At 39.1% G+C, this 16486-nt stretch overlaps 1 protein-coding gene across 12 annotated transcripts in view; it reads right to left on the bottom strand.

Annotated features, from left to right (window-relative positions):
* The window catches only part of ERC2 (ELKS/RAB6-interacting/CAST family member 2), an 890290-nt gene that overhangs the window by 299737 nt on the left and 574067 nt on the right, over positions 1-16486 (bottom strand). The window contains exon 14 of one of the 12 annotated variants that reach the window (XM_025050729.1): positions 16000-16477. The exons of the other annotated variants lie outside the window; for them this stretch is intronic. Coding sequence (XP_024906497.1) covers positions 16411-16477 — 67 coding nt within the window. The 3' untranslated portion in view covers positions 16000-16410. Of the gene's footprint in view, positions 1-15999; positions 16478-16486 lie in introns of those variants that run through there. 12 annotated transcript variants of the gene reach the window in all.

The raw sequence follows: 16486 nt of genomic DNA, 5'->3' as shown, positions 1-16486 counted from the left end.
TGGAACAACTGCTGGCCAAATTTTTGATCCCCGAAACTGCAGGGGAAATACACCTCCAAACCTTTTCAACACATTTTTCAGATATGCCAAATATGTTACTATTGAGGGCATCTCAGGTAGAAAACAGTTCTGCTAGTTCTCAAGCCTAGTGTCAGAGGGACTGGGAAGGTTTCTACAGAAAGAGCAAAGATGTTTTTCTGAATAATCCATGATGACAAGATTTTAAGGAGACAAATCCATCTCCTCACAATATATGTGTATCTCACTTGCATGTCTGCAAATCATCAGGCGACTACTGTACGTTTCAAAAATCTGTCTTAATAGTCTTCTGCTCATACATGCATTTTTATAGTCTGACATGCATGCACATTTTTGCTTTCTTCTTTTTTGTTTGGTTATACACACAATTCATATCCTAGAAAAAAGAAACTTAAAAGGAAAAAGAGAAACAACAAACTATGATTTCATCAACTAAAGAATTTTCAGACACTTGTAAATATCCCTCCAAGTAATTCTTTGTGTTTCTCTCATGCAATTTTTTCCCCTCCCCTCTTTTCTACAAACACAACATACAGACATATACATTTTAAAGTGAATATACAGTATACATATTACTCCGACTTTTTTCACTCAGTGATATATGCAGAATATTTTTTAATGAAATAAATGCATATCTGTATGGTCCCTTTTAATGGCTATATGATATTTTATTATGAGTGTGTATAAACATGTAAGTATGTGTACAACACACCATTATTTATTTAATCAACCCCCACTATTGGACAATTAGAATGTCTCCTTTCATAAATGATTCTTTAATAGATGTGGACATCCATGTACCTAGATCTCTATGTATCTGTCCAATTGTTTCCATAGGCTAAATTCCTAAAAGAATAGTCACACAAAAGAATATTAACATTTTCACTCTTTAGAAGCCTACAACCCCTGCACTGAGTATTGTTCACAGCTATTCAATACAATTCTGTGATACAGAAATGTTCTATAGCTGTACTGTCTGATACAGTAGCCACTAACCACATGTGGTTACTGAGTATTTGAAATGTGACAAGGGCAACTGAAGAACTACTTTTAATTTTCTTTAATATTAATTTAAATAACCACACGTGGCTAGTGGTTCCTAGATTGACAGCACAGATGCTAGATCAATTTAATATTACTTGAACTTTTTAGATTGTATTTGCCATATCAATCATATCTCTTCTTAATGAATCCTGTACACAACCTTGACATTAAAGACATTTTCTTTCATAGAGCTTTTATGTTCAATTCCTAAAGTGGCTTTCATAATGTCTTTTGAGAAAAGAAGGCAGGCATTAGTTTCTTCCTATTTCATACATGATACAAACTGGAGTTGAAGGAAGTAAAATGATTCACCCACAGTAATTAAGAAAGGAAAATGGGGCCAGAATTCATGTTTTCTGCTCTTCTTCTTTGCTTATAGAATTGGTTTGTGTTACCTGAACCTCACTTAAATGGAGTTCTGTTAAAACCAAAAGCTCGACTTCTTGCCTCATAGTCTTTGCCTGTGCTGTTCCCATTGCCTAGGACACTAGTCTAGCTCCTTCCCCTTTGTCTACCTACCTAACCTCATCTTCCAGAAATCAGCTTTGATGTCACCACACTTCTTCCAGGACCCCTTCCCTACATGTAACCCCCAAAGCCTGGGTTATGTGCCTCATTCATCAGCTACTAAAGAGTTCTTTTCTCACCACAAATACTACTTTCCCTCATGCATCATAATTGCCTGTTCTTTACCTGAAACCTAAAGCTCTGCAAAGGGGCCACCTTACTGTTATTATTCAAGATCTTCAGCAACTAGCAAAGTGCTTCCCCACATGTGGTGGGCTTCAATAAACACTTGCTGGATCAATGAGTAAAAGCATAATACAAGAAGGAAACCCAAATAATCCACTAATATGATACTTGAAAGAATTAATAATAACATATAAATAGTTCCATCAAACAAATATTGAGTCTCTATGATGTGCCAAATACTGTGGAGTCCAGATCCTGATGGTTCAATAAAGGATGAACAAGACATAATCACTGCTAATATCTGATGAAAAAGGCAACCAAAAAGGCACCCAATTATAAGCAGTGGGCAGTGCAATGAAGCAGATCAACAAGGCAGTCAAAAAAAAAGCAGTAGGAAATATCTACTTGGAAGTGGTGAAGGGAGGATACTCTGCATAGGAAATGACATATGCAAACCCTAGGAAAGAATGTGGAACAATCTAGGAACTGAAATAGGGTCAGTGTGGCTGTAGCCTAATGAGCAAGGAGGGCAGTAAGTGGAGGCAAGGTTGGGGAAGTGGGCAGAGGCAGAACATACAGGGCCTTGAGGACCACACTAGAGTTTTTGGTTACTTCCTCCTGAAATCTGATCTACCCAGCTCTCCCTCACTTTATCACTTGCATGTATCCCTGCCATTTCTGACTATGAGCTCAGAAAAGATTCTTCCATTCCTGATGGCCAGGGTAAGGACTGGCCACTTTGAATATTCCCTATCATATGCAACCTTCCCATCATCGGGCCATTTATGTAGTCTTAGCTTTGAAAATACGGCCACTTGTTAGGAAGTGAAACCTTAAGACTTTATTCTGTTTCTTCTACCACTAGAGGTGTGTAGAAACACCAATAACTCAGCTCTGAGGACCCCCCAACTCTACTTCATAGGCAACCCACCCTAATATGTTTGAACCATGTTCCTGTGAGTAGTGCCATTACATGATTATGTATCAATTAATTTAGAAAAATAATATCATTCAATAGATCTCAATCTAGATCTTACATTTTCATTTAGTGGGATGTATTTTAAATCTACCCACGTTGCTATATAATGTGTCTAATCTGTTGCTTATCATCACAGTCTATCATACGCGCCCATTGACTGCATTTTACAAAGTGATAGGACCCTATATTGCTTCTAATTGTCCATTACACCAACAATGCTGCAATAAGCATCCTCATTCAGGCCTCTGGTGGTTCTGTGGGAGGATTTTTCCTGAGTTTGTACCAAGTGAGGTTGCTGGATCACAGACAAGAGGCCAAACGATCTTAGTTGTAGGGTGCTGTCCTGTGCGTTGCAGGATATTTAGTAGCAACTCTTTATCCACTAGATGTGAATAGTATTACTCCTGCCCCCATATGTGATAGGCAAATATGTCTCCATACATTATCAAATGGCCCCCGTTGGCCAAAGTAGATCCCAGTTGAGAACCCTGAAATAAGTATGCAGATAATTTGACTCAGTGCTGCCATAGATTGTTCTCTAAAAGGTTACACCCATTTAAACTCCCATCAGCCATGCAGGAGACTTCATACATCTCTGCCAACTCTCACCTTTCCAATTTTGGCCAATCTAATGAGTACGTAGTGATATCTCACTGTTGTTTAATTTGTGTTTCTCTAAATACTTGCAAGTTTGAGCCCTTTGAATAGACTTCATCGTTTGTATTTCTTCTTCTGAGAACTGTCTCTTCATAACCTTTATCTTTTTTCTGCTGAGTTATCTGTCTATTGCTTGGTGATCTGCAGATGTTCCCTATATATCCTAGATATTAGTTCCTTGTCAGTTTTCGATATTGTAAATATCTTCTTTCAATTCATCATCTATTTGTAGACTCTGCCCATGGTGTCCTTCCTTGGAAAAAAATCCTTGATTGTTATGAAATAAAATTATTTAATTTTTTCATGACATGGTTTGCACTTTTTAGATTTTGATTAAGAAGACTTTCTCTATTCTTAGGTCTCAAAAACTTGTTATAAATTATCTGCTGTTAGCTTTAATGTTTTGTCTTTCTCATTTGGGATTTTAATACAGCTGAAAAGCATTTTTGTATATGGAGCCAAGTAAGAAACCAGTTTTTTTTTTTTTTTTTTAATATAGGTATCCTATTTTCTCAACTATTATAAAATGGCTGGCTGTCCTCTCTCCACTGCTTTGTGGTGCCACCTTCATCAAATATCAAGGTCCAAATACCTATAGGCTCCTTTATCTCTCTAAATTCTGTTTTCTTTACCCATAAAATGGAAATAAAATTGATACCTTCTGGAGTTGTGGTGAGGATGAAAAGGAATGCAAAACTTGTAAAACATAAGGTTCAGAGCCCAGTAGAAAGGATTCACTCCAGACAATGTAGTGCTTGTTATCATCCATGGTGGGCATCCTTGCTTTAGGAGCTCACCATTTATTTGGCCTCATGAAATCAACATAGGAAGCAAAGACAAGGATGGGATGGTATGCTGTGCCCTCTGTGTGAAGACAGACTTCAAGAGACAGATTCATGAAGCTGGAATGATTAGAGGGGGCAATGTGGGCCAATGGGTGAGACCAAAAGAGAGGGCTCTAGCTTACATCTTATCATAGGCATATCATATTATCTAGCTTACTTCTCTAGTCTCAGGGCTCACTCTCTTTTCTATCTCATAATCCTTCCTTTATTCTCTTCTCTTCACCTTTTTTTCCCCCACCCAGACTCGCATGGACATTGTCAATGTGATTCAGGATGTTCCTGTTCCTAATGACTTAGTAAACTATATTTCCTCTGTACCTCCTCTCTGCATCCCTGCCCCCTACCCCACATCACCTAGGCTATGTATTTTGATATCTGCTTTATCTACATCTTCAGATATGCATCCCTAGTGGTCAAAATCCTGTCATTCCTCTCCTTAAACCCTACTGAGCAATATTAACCCCATAGGCTACTTCAACTATGGGGACAGAAAGTGACTCTTTACCACCTGGTCTTCTAACCAACGGTTATAGCTATTGATATGGTGCATTTTAAGAAAATGAAAACCATACTCTTTGTTATAAATATATAAGAGATGTCTTTATCATCAGGGGATACTGCTCCAGTCTGTCTTGGTTTTAGGCCTCATCTTCCTAACTGTATATTACAGGCGAATACTTTTCGAAATGAAAAAATCCTATATTTTTTTCCTTGCCTACTTCTTCTAAACTTCTTATGTATATTAGGAAACAGATTCAGAGAAGCCAAAAAGCAATTGTAAGGCGAATATAAATAAGAATGAGAATTAGAATAATAATAATGAGGAGGAAGACAAGAATTACCAAAATTTGTGAGTCAGTGCACATGCCAGACACAAAGCAAGTATTTGTAAAATTATTTAATATCATTTGAAATACTTTTAACTGACAAAGTATTAGTATCGAGAATACATAAAGATTTCCTAAACATCTTGATAGAAAAAGTGAGCAAAAGCTATGAACAGGTACTTCACAGAAATGGAAATGTACAATGAATAGATGTTCAACCTCAAATCAGGAAAATAAGAAACCATGTCATATTATTTCAACTGGCAAAATTAAGAAGTTGTATCATACCACATGTTGGCTGCTATGTGAGATTCCGCAGGATCTCACGCACAGCTATGGGGAGTATTAAATGGTGCACTGACCTGAAGACAACTGAGAATCTATCACATGCTCTATAATTCAATGACCACACTCCTAAGCACATAACCAAGAGAAATTCTTGTACATGTATGTGAAGAGACAAATATGAGAATGTTTACTTCAAGCCCTATTTTTAGGATAAAAAACTGGAAGTAGCCTCAAAGGCTATTGACAGGATAATGAAAAATTATAGTCTGCTCACACAATAAAATATCATGCAGCAGCAAAATTAATAAACTAAAGCTGTACAGAATAATATAAATGGTGCAGAGCAATACCATACTGGGTAGGAGAAAGCAGGTCCCTAAGACCGAATACAGTATGCTATCCTTTTTTAATGTTAAACAAACAAATCCAAATTACACACAGTTTAAGTAGTCATATATATGTGACTGACTATTTTATAAAAAGGATGGCAATAGTAAACACAAAATCCAGAGTCATGGGTACATATTAAGGCAAGATCACAGGTTAGGAAGGGGGAAAACTGATATAGACGTAAAGTTATAATTAGTGATTTGATCCTTGTCTAAGTGATAAGTTAGTGCGTGTGCGTGTGCGTGTGCGTGTGTGTGTGTTTGCATGAACCTATAATCATAGCATGTGATGAATTGAGTATCACAGTTAAACTAATTCTATAACAAAGTCCATTAAAAAAAATGAATGACTGCTAGGCATTTTGTGAAGCACCTTCCAGTTTCTCATTTAAATTCTTATAACAGTCCAATGGGGGTACTTTCTTGACCCCCACTTAACTGATTAGAAAACTAAGGCATAGACAAAATAAGTACCTTGCCAAGGCCCTATGGCATGCAAGTGTCAGAATCTGCACCAAGGCAGTTTAACTCCAGAGCTACAATCTTCTAAATCGCTACGCCACAACCTTCTTAGGCTATAATGGTTATTTGCACTGCCTGCTACAGTTTCTACTAGACACATTCAGCTATTTAAGTTTAAATTAAAATTTAAAATTCAGTTTCACAGTTGCACTAGCCACATTTCAAGTGTTCAGTAGCCACAGAGAGCTAGTGGCTACTGTCCTGGAGAGTATAGATGGAGAACTCGTCATCACAAGTTCTAGCTTAGATGTTTGCAGAACCAGGAACATAGCTCAAGTTGACTAATCCCTTGGTTCTGTGCTCTTTCCACTACTCTACGCTGCTTCCCAAACACAAGTCCCTGATGTTGATGCCCCTTGCAGAATCTCAACAGCTCAAGAAGGTTCTTTGATACAGCCTTGCACTGAGCTGAAAGGGCACCGGGGCACCTAGAACTGTCTGACTAGGTGGCCCGCTCTCAATGCTAGCCTTTTGCTTTGCACTGACCATTTTTCTTAACAAATGAGAAACTAAAACTTATGGAACACAGAAACATTCAGCATGTGTAAATAGTTACATAAGAGAAAATAAAAACTTGCTACAACACCTTCAAAGAACTGGTCTTATTATAAATGCCAAATTTTTATCATTCCTTCAAAATTATTTCCCCTATTAAATTTGAGTCCCTCCATCAAAGCCACATTTGCTCGTTTAGTCAACCGCTGTCCTAGCCTTAGGCAGCACACACTTTTCCACTTCTTCTCATGTAACCCTCTTGGCTACTGTGAATGCTACAAAACCCACTTCAAAGCATGTAAGAGGCGGGAACAGGATTCACAAGACCAAGAAAAGATTCCAGGGATGGGATAAGATATGAGTTTTTGAGAGTTAGATGAAAGTGTTTTATGAACATCTTTGCAAATGCATCAGCACGAGCAAATTGTAGATAAACAGAATAGAAACCAAAATAAAAGAGTTATCTCTGGCATCCCAATCAAATAATCAGGAATCTGATTATTCAAGTGTCCTAAAATTCAGGAAGATATGTTAGAAAAATGTCCATTGATATGCATAATCAAATTCTCAAGATCACTTCAAGTTAATTTTTTCCTTTTGATTTCTCTTAACAACCCTGCGATGTACCCAAAACTAGTAATAGTATGCACATCTTGCAGGTAAGAAAACCATGACAATTCAAACTTGCAAATTGCCAGAGATATAGGCTCAAATAAAGATTTCCTGCTACCAACTCTGAAGAGCTATGCTGCATTTTACTTTATGTTTGTGTTTTAAAGCATGAATCAGATTCTCTACTCTTCCCTTTCAATTTAAACCTACAGTAGCCAGGCTCATGTAAAGAAAACCTTTGAAATCTATAGCTAGGGCATGAAATAACTAAGAAAATAGAAAAATTGGCTTATGTGGTCAATCTTTCTATTAAAGTAGTTACATAGCAGATGGCAAGTTGTAAGATATATATAGGCTGGTAAATATGAGTTACTTACGAGCCTACATGAAGCTGGATGAATGTATATAGCTCTACTCATTTTTCTCCATGTTCCACATGAGAGCATTTTTTCTGGCCCTCCTCTCCCCATCAAACTCACAAATACAGTATATGCTAGAACTCAACGGACATCATCTAAAATAGATGTGGTATTTGCCAAGAGGGTCGCTCTGCCCTTTGCCCCTTTTCCTGATTAAGTCCTTCTCATCCTTTAGGTCCAGAAGCCTCCCTTTACTCCTCAGTGTTCTTGACTCTTTCAAAAGGAGCTACCCATCCCATCTCATTGGGAAGGTCCATTCTGTTCTAATCTCCTGTTTAGTCTGTCTTTGTCACTAAATTATGAGCTCCTGGAGGCAGATTCTTCAAATACCAGAACTGGGTCTAACATAGAATACTTACCAGTAATGTCTGTTGAACAACTATTTATCTAAATAATGTTTATTTGCTCTGTGTCATGTCTCTGCGACATGAACAAATAATCTAACAAATAGTCCAAGCTCCAATCAGGGTTCAAATATGATGGAGATATTCACTTGAATATTTGTTTAGATACCTGCTTTCTTAGTGGGATATAGTAGGCACAATTTTGGCTCCCATAACCTTTGTTCCCTGGTGTCGCACCATGAATATGTTATATTATCTGGTAAAAAAGACTTTGCAGATGTAATTAATGTCACTGATGAGCCGACCATAAAATAGACTATCCTAAATATTGCGATAGACTCAGTGTAAACATTTAGGTCCTTAAAAGCAGAAAAGAAAGTCAGAAAAGTCAGAGAGATGCGGCAGAGGAAGTCAGAGAGATTTAAAATATAAGACTTGACCTGCCATTGCTGGCTTAAAGTTTACAACTCGACCTGCCATTGCTGGCCATGAGAAAAGCATGCAAAGGAATTTAATACTGCCAAAACTCAATGAGCTTGGAGGAGAAGACTGAGCCCCAGGTAGGAACTGAAGTCCCATTTGATACCTTGATTTTAGCCTGGTGAGACCCTGAACAGAGAATCCAACTACGCATGCCAGAATTCTAACCTATAGAAACTGTGAGATAATAAAGGTGTGATGTTTTAAGCTGCTATGTTTGTGGCACTTTGTTATGGTAACAATAGAAAATTAATACAGAGATTTTCTCCAGAAGCAGCACAGTTTGACTCAGTTTTCAACTGGAGAGATGATCAATCTCTCCAAAAACTTATAAGGAAATAAGGAAGTGAGCCAATGAAGGGAAGCAAGTCAATACAAAATGCATTACCTGAGCCGGTTTCCACTGTGGGGAATGGAGACTCAGTCCCACTGGGGACCTTTGGGAAACCTATAGAACTTGCCTGTTGTCCTCTCTGAGGGTAGAAAGCCAGGGAGGGTACAGATCCACCTACTCTCACCTGTCAATGTGGGGGCCTGCTCCTGGCAACATTAACTCTCTACCTCTTTCTGTATTTCCTTCTTTGCAGTCTCCCCTATAGGAGAGGAAAGCAATCTGATATAAATTAATTCCTTGGAAGGTATTAGAGACTATGCATTTAAAAGATGACTTACAGAGAATGGGAAACGTTTAACCTTCTCAACTGTAAACCTCAAATGGAGGAATTTAGTATAGTACTAATGGGAGAGGCTTTCCTAGTCTCTCTACTATATCTTCCTACTATCTCATTCATCTTCCTCCCTACTCTCTACTACAGTTGCTGGCAAGGCTTGTCTGACCTGAGCCCTTCTGCAAGTGAGCCTTTATCAGTGACACAGCTTTGTACAGGTGTGAGCCCTATCAAGACTATGCTTGCTCTACATGGTCTTTCTCCATACCATCATGCATATCTTTAGCTACTTTCGGCTCCTCAAATGAAAGTCACTTTATAAATACAAAGAGTGATTCCTGTTCACAAGTAATGATGATAATAAATCCAAAGAAGAGGAGTGAAACCTAGTATCTGGAGACATTCTGAGAATGTGGAAGACCCACAGAGGAACTGGTTTTTCGGCAGGGGCATGAGTGCATCTCTGGTCAGATACAGTCTCACTTCCCACATACTTCCATTATTTCAAGACAATTCAAATTTTCTTTTTCCTCAGACAAAAGGCCGTGGTTACAAAACAAGGAGCTTTTTATAGCAAGAATAAATTGGATTGTTCTACAGAACATATTGTATCTGAAAATGGTAACTTGAGCAAGCACAGTAGGCCTAGGAAAGATGTCTATTAAGTTGCCATGGGCAAGCAGAGGTGGCCAAGTGCAAATTCCTTATATAAACAGTGAAATGGACTTGAAAACATTTTCTAGTATCTAGCATGTGTGGCAGTGCAGAGAAATTCCTGGATGAGAAACTGATTCTCAGATATGGCAGGATTCTTCAGAATATTTATATCAGGTCTAAAGTCTCATACATCACTTGGCACCAAATACTTCAAGTCCTACTTCTCAAAAATAAGGTTTGTAGGACATGAGAGGTTTCCACACAGTTTCCACCCACGCACAATACATTTGTGCTATTTTTTAGACCCTGGGCTAGGCATCATTCAGTTAATACTCATAATTATCTTCTGCTATGATTATCCACATGTTATAGATGAGGAAAGTAAGGCTCTAAGAGATTAGTTCACTTGCCTTACTAAGGTCACAAAGAGCTAAGATTTGAATCCAGGTCTGATTTGCTATTCCAGTCCCTGCTTCAAACATTTCCCAGTTTTTAGTGTTTCACACTCAAACATGCACAGTGTCAGGTACCAAATGACTCAGCCTTTTCAGCAGTAAGGTGAGCAGCCATCTGTATCATGCCAGCCCTGATCTGTGCCGGAGAATCCACAAATGAACACTCCTGGAGCTCACCCAAGGAACGGGCAGTCCTTAGCTTATCAAATCTAACCTCACCCCTTTCATTCAAGAAAGCACTTCAGTTTATGAATAAGAGACTTTTGTTGATATAAGAATAACTGAGTCTACTCTCATATATTTAGAAAAAAGTCAACTATTCCTAAACCTTGACTGAAGCACTATTCCTTGGGTTTGGAAGCCAAAAGAACTTTTGAGTTCATCTACTTGATTCCATCAATTACTAGCCAAGTGGCTTGTGGAGCAAAGCAATTAAGTTCTCTGAGGCTCAGTTTCCCCATCTGTCAAGTGAACCATTATATGGTATCTGCTCATGGGTTGTGAGGATCAAAAGAAATCATGCACATAAAGAGCTTTGCACTCAGCCTGGAACATAACCGGCCCTCAGTAAATGTTAGTCTCATCATCACTGTTATCATCTTATTATTTTCCAGTTCTTTGTTATTAATGACAAACCTCCAGATGATGATGACATGGCAACTCCAGCTAAGTCACAAGAACTGCCTTAGAGTTTTCTAAATGAATAAAACCCCAGACTTGGCCTCTCCTTGTTGACCTTCTGAGCCAGCCATGTGACTGCTTCTCACCACCTTTCACAGGGCACCATACTTCTAGAGGATCATAAGTAAGATTTAAAATCTGCATGATGGGACTGTTGAGTGGAATTCTTCTTTTCTTTTGGCAAAACTGCCACAGCCTTCCAGAGCTGCTCTTGAAGAAGCCCATACCCTGTATATTTAAATTCATTACAGTGACGTTCATGAAATGCACACTCTGTGTGCCAAGCTCCATATTTATCACTGAGGCCTCATAGCTGAAGCAACCCGGTCTTTTGCAGGAAAGAAAGCATGGCGAAGTGCCTTTCATCTTACCAGCATAGGGCTGGACATTGAAAGAGTAAATAAACCCTAAAAATCAGAGTTAAAAAACAGTGCTATCAACTTTTAAGCCCAGATGAATGCTGTCAACATAAGTTTCTTTCTGGATTAAATATTGACCAATTGTCAAATGCTATTACACTGTAACTTTTCTGTAAAACACACAGTACAACAGTATAATAATCTTTCTTCTTTCAAAGAAAAAGACAGAAACACAGAAGCTGATCTTTGGCTTGGATGGATCCAGGAGGAAACCCTGGCTGGCTACTGTACTTGCCAGCCCATCTACTTAGCAGGTGACCTAGTCATCTAGGCCTCGTTCTCTTCATCTGCAAGATGGAGACATCAAGATCACCAACCTCAGAGGGCTGCTATGTGTGTTCAGTATAACAAGGCAGCTAAAACAGCACAGCACCTGGTGTTCAAAAATTATTAAAATACTTCTTATTAAAGTGCCTCAAAACTCATTACACAGATTCACTGGCAAGAAGTCAGCAAAGAAACTACTAATGGATTTAGAAAAGAAATAATAGGTTTACATTTTCTAATGTAAAACATTTCAAAGTTAATGCACATAACTCGTCTCTGCAAGTCCATAAGTGTCCCTGTGTCCACTTGGGCACATGGGGAGGGATCGGTTTTTGCAGAGACCCGAGTATGCTTTGAGTTGGCATTCGTGCCAGCTAATGTGGGTCACCCCACAGAAATTCAACTTTCTGCATTAGTTTTTAATGGTCCTCCTCTCCTGAGCATTTGAGGCTATGGTTTGAAGTAAATGCATTCAAATAAACATCTTTTGGTGCCAGAACTGCCATGGGCACATACTTTTCTTTCGATAGTCCTGGAAAGTGGTTTGTTAAACTATTGTTCTCAATTAAAAACTCATGTGTTTGTTCAGTTCAATATGGGTCGCTGCTTTGAGTGAAAGATCCCCTTGACATGGCAAAACCTCTACTTGTGACAAGCCAGTGCCAAGTATGTCTTAACCAGATGCAGGCCCAGGTTTGATGCAGCCACTGAATTCCATGTAAAATCAGATAATGATGGTTTTTCCCCTCTCTGCTGAGCAAATATTCTCAGCTTTTAATCAAGTCTATATATGAAAAACCTCTATATAAATAACTCCATGCAGTACAATGGTTTTAAAACTATGGTTCATCTCAACTTTCCTGACCTCTGACTGTTTAATCTGAGAAGGACCTGTGCAATACCAACTAAAAATAAAGGGACTACAATATTTATTTTGGCAGATACCATATAGATATAATAGAGGGACATGTGGTGAGTGGAAATTCTCTACCACACACAGAGAGAACAGAAAGGCAAGGTTCTGGAGCTCATTTTTGTTTTCCCACTTGTGGGATAGCATCTATTGGATAATGATGATATTAGGACTGCAAAGACACGTGCCGCTCTGGAACGCTGCACCAAATTCCGCGGCTGTGTATGCACAGAAAGCTCCTTCTCTGCCCGCTTTGAACATTGAAAGGGTCCAACTGCAAACCTGGAAAACATGAGCCTTTTCAGAGAGCCTGGAGTCTCAGCTTGGACTTCATTTCCTTTCTTGTGGACACAATTTGGGTGTCTGCAGTTAATTATTTGCAGGTGCATTTCTGCTGCATTCAATGGACTGAGTTCCCAATTAGGCTCTTGCAGGTGTAATTAGCAATTTCCACCTCACGTTGAGGGGGCGCAAGTGGATAATTGTGCCCATGAGGTGGTGATGGTTCTGGACCAGGTTGAGCAGAATACGCCATTGCTGACAGCTGTCTGATTATCTAGCTCCATGAAATGGTATGCTAGGCACTGAAGATAAGTGTGGGGTGTGAAAATTGGATTAGAAGTGGTGCGGTGCATGGCGGGTGGGTTGAGGAGCTCTCTGGTCCTTCAAGTCCATAAAGAGTGTGGAGCTACAGTATTAAGGAACAAGGACCACAGGTGGGTTCTCTGGGGCATAAGGAAGTTAAAGCTCTGGGCTGATGACATTGTGTAATTTTTTAAAAAAGCAAGAGAATTACAGAATTAACTTTTTATAGATCAAGAAAAGCAATTCAAGTCTCTATTAACTTTGCAATGAACTTTACACTTAAAGTGTTTTCACATAAACCATCTCATGTGAATTCACATACTTAAAGTTACAATATTCAAAATTTTAATAATAACACTGAGTGCTTATGGTGTCAGTAGTTTTGGATTTACTCTGCAGGACATAAGATCATTTATTCATTCATTTGTTTATCCATTTATCCATTTAACAACTCAGGGAACAGTTAGTGAGTGTTGTGGTCCAGCCACTCTTCTAGGCACCAAGGTAAGAAAGAGGGAGAGAGCCTTCTTGGCAGAAATGTCAGATAAATTGTTTATAATCTAGAAATTTCCCTGGCTGCCTACCTAATGAGGGGAAGAGAACATGGGAGAGAGCAAGAAAGAAGGAAATAGAATGAACAAAGCTCTTGTTACTAGAGGGAATGAAGAAAAGGGAGAAAAGGAATCCTTGTAAATTAGTTTGTCTTCTGAAAATGAATCCTCCTAGGAGGGAGGGGGAAAGTCACATTAACCAACCAGTGGGATTATACTGAGGAATGTTGAAGAGAAACCCTGTACCACCTCCAGATGCTTATTTCTCATTTAATTACAAGAGCAGGTGTTCAATGAGACTGCCAAAAATACTCCCCACATTGAAATCTGAACACTAAAATGGACCCGGGCTCCCCGGCCTCTGTGGCCTAGGAAGGAGCTAATTCTGAGTGTTTGAGTTGTGGGCATTCAATTCAATACATGGCAATTAGCTTAAAGAATCTCTAAATGTGATGGGGACAAGTGATGCTGAGCCAAATTCCACTGACCCGTTCCCTTGCTGATTGACCAACAGTACTCTGTCATCTTTATTGAAGCACATTTTAACAGCATAATTACATATTAACCTATTGCTAGGATGAATGTCTCAGACTGAAACAGAAGATCGGCAGTAATGTTTCCTAAAGGATGAATAAAACTTGAGAGAGCTCCAGAACTAATAGAAATCTAACCATTGTTTCTTGATGAGGCTGATGGTCATAGCGAGAGCTGACCCCATGTGCATGCTGTTTTTCTTCAGGGACCATCATTCAATCCTCATGATGAAATTATGAACAGCTTTGAATCTACAAACCTAATAACAACTAATATGTATTGAAAGCTTCCATGTGCCCTGCACTGTGCAAAGCAGTTTAAGGAAACTATCTGATGATGGAGAATATTTCACTATCCTTTGAAGTCGATACTATCAACTGGGGCTTAGAGGAGTACAGCATCTTGCCCAAAATCACACAGCTAGCAAGGACAGGACAGAGAGAAATATGTGCACTAGGATGCTTTCACTTTGCTGCCAGCGTGCATATGTAAGCGGTTTGAAAATGCTCTTTCCTTTGATGTTTTTTAGGGTCTCATTTAAAACTTCAAACATTTTCTTTTTCTAAGAGGTGTTAAGGACATTTCCACTGTGAAAGTCCACTTTGTTTCACTGGTTTCATTAAAAAGCTGGACATTTATTCTATTGGCTTCCTATAAAGTTAAGCAAGAGTTCATTTTAGCCATCTTTTCTAAAATGCCCTAAGATTTGAACTTGGCATAGTATAGTCCTCAGGAGATTTTGAACTTAGCATGGTAATAGTTATTCAAAATAATTTCTTTTAATATCCTTACTTATTCCTTGAAGAATTTAAAATCAACTAACATGTGGGGCCTGTTCTTAAAATCTATGCCGTTACAACATAATCTTCAAGTTATTCCATTAGGACTAAGACCTGTTACACCCCTTTAGATAAATTAACCTGCCTTACTATGAACTGCATGGCAATGTAAGTAGGGGCTGAGAGCCCCTCTCAGTGAGCCTGTTAAATTGTTTTTCTCATCCTCACCATTGGCTCTATCACCAGCCAGACTGTTCTTGATTTGTAGGAATTGTTAACAGCCATCGTGCTGTCCAGAATCTTCATGGCTAACCCCTTCTGCCACCCCTTCATTCACTAATCAGATAATGGCTTTGCCAGTATCGTCTTGGCTAAACTCATGAGGTCAGATACTGTGTAGTTCCTTTCATTTCCATTTTAAAAGGCATGAAGGAATCTCTTGGCCTCTTTGTGTTGGGTTAGCAGACCAAAACTGGGTCCACTTTAATAAGACATTTTATGCCCATTGTAATGGGGCTGGCCTCATAAAAAAGCTGGTCATGGGCAGTCACCCATCTGAATGATCTGAAATGACCCCAAAGAGTTCACCTGCCCCAGGGGCCTTAAATTCTCATCCTTCAAGGTGGACCGCATGCAATACTCTTTGAAAATGCCAATATCCTCCAAGAAGTAGCAAAGGCAGCCTTCGTAACGAATGGCTCTTGTCTTTGATGGCCTAGTATCCTTCAAACTGGCAAATGGCCTTCTTATCATGCACTGTTGTCCTGGTGAATATCTCAAGCATGGGTCTTACTCCTTCCTGCCCCAGGGTGGGCATTTTACCCAGTCTGGGCCCACAGTGCATACCCCTTCTCTTCTTCCTCCTCACCCCCACAGCAAATGACTAGTTCAGAGGTTTATCTGAAATTCAATGGGGCCCAACAAGAGGTGGAGGGAATTTGAGGCTGTTATTATCCACTGCATGGAAAAAACCCACCCATAATAGGAGAGAAGAAGATAATGGAGGTCCACATAAAGGGACAGGGCCCTGAAGACTGTATTTGAGTATTGCATCTCTCCAGTTTTTCTCAGTTATGAGGTCCAACTAATACCCTTTCTGGCTTAAGTGTCTTTGCTCTGAGTTTCTGTTAACCGAGTTTCTGTCAACTTCATAACTACTTTGGAATTGATTTTATTTAAAGTTAAAAAGGTCCAAGTGAATGAGAGAAATAGACAAATGTTGGCATGACAATCAGCACACGCCAGGTCTATATACAGCTTCCCACAGGCTAGTCTGACAGCTTCTGGTCTTGAGGATCACCGAGACGTCCACAGAGATGTAGCAGGAAGACTATTCTTAGTGAG

The sequence above is a fragment of the Pteropus alecto genome, unplaced genomic scaffold (genome assembly GCF_000325575.1).
Source record: "Pteropus alecto unplaced genomic scaffold, ASM32557v1 scaffold75, whole genome shotgun sequence".
Taxonomy (NCBI): Eukaryota; Metazoa; Chordata; class Mammalia; order Chiroptera; family Pteropodidae; genus Pteropus; species Pteropus alecto.
The sequence above is the reverse complement of the archived record's forward strand: the minus strand, read 5'-3'. Positions and strand labels throughout refer to the sequence as shown.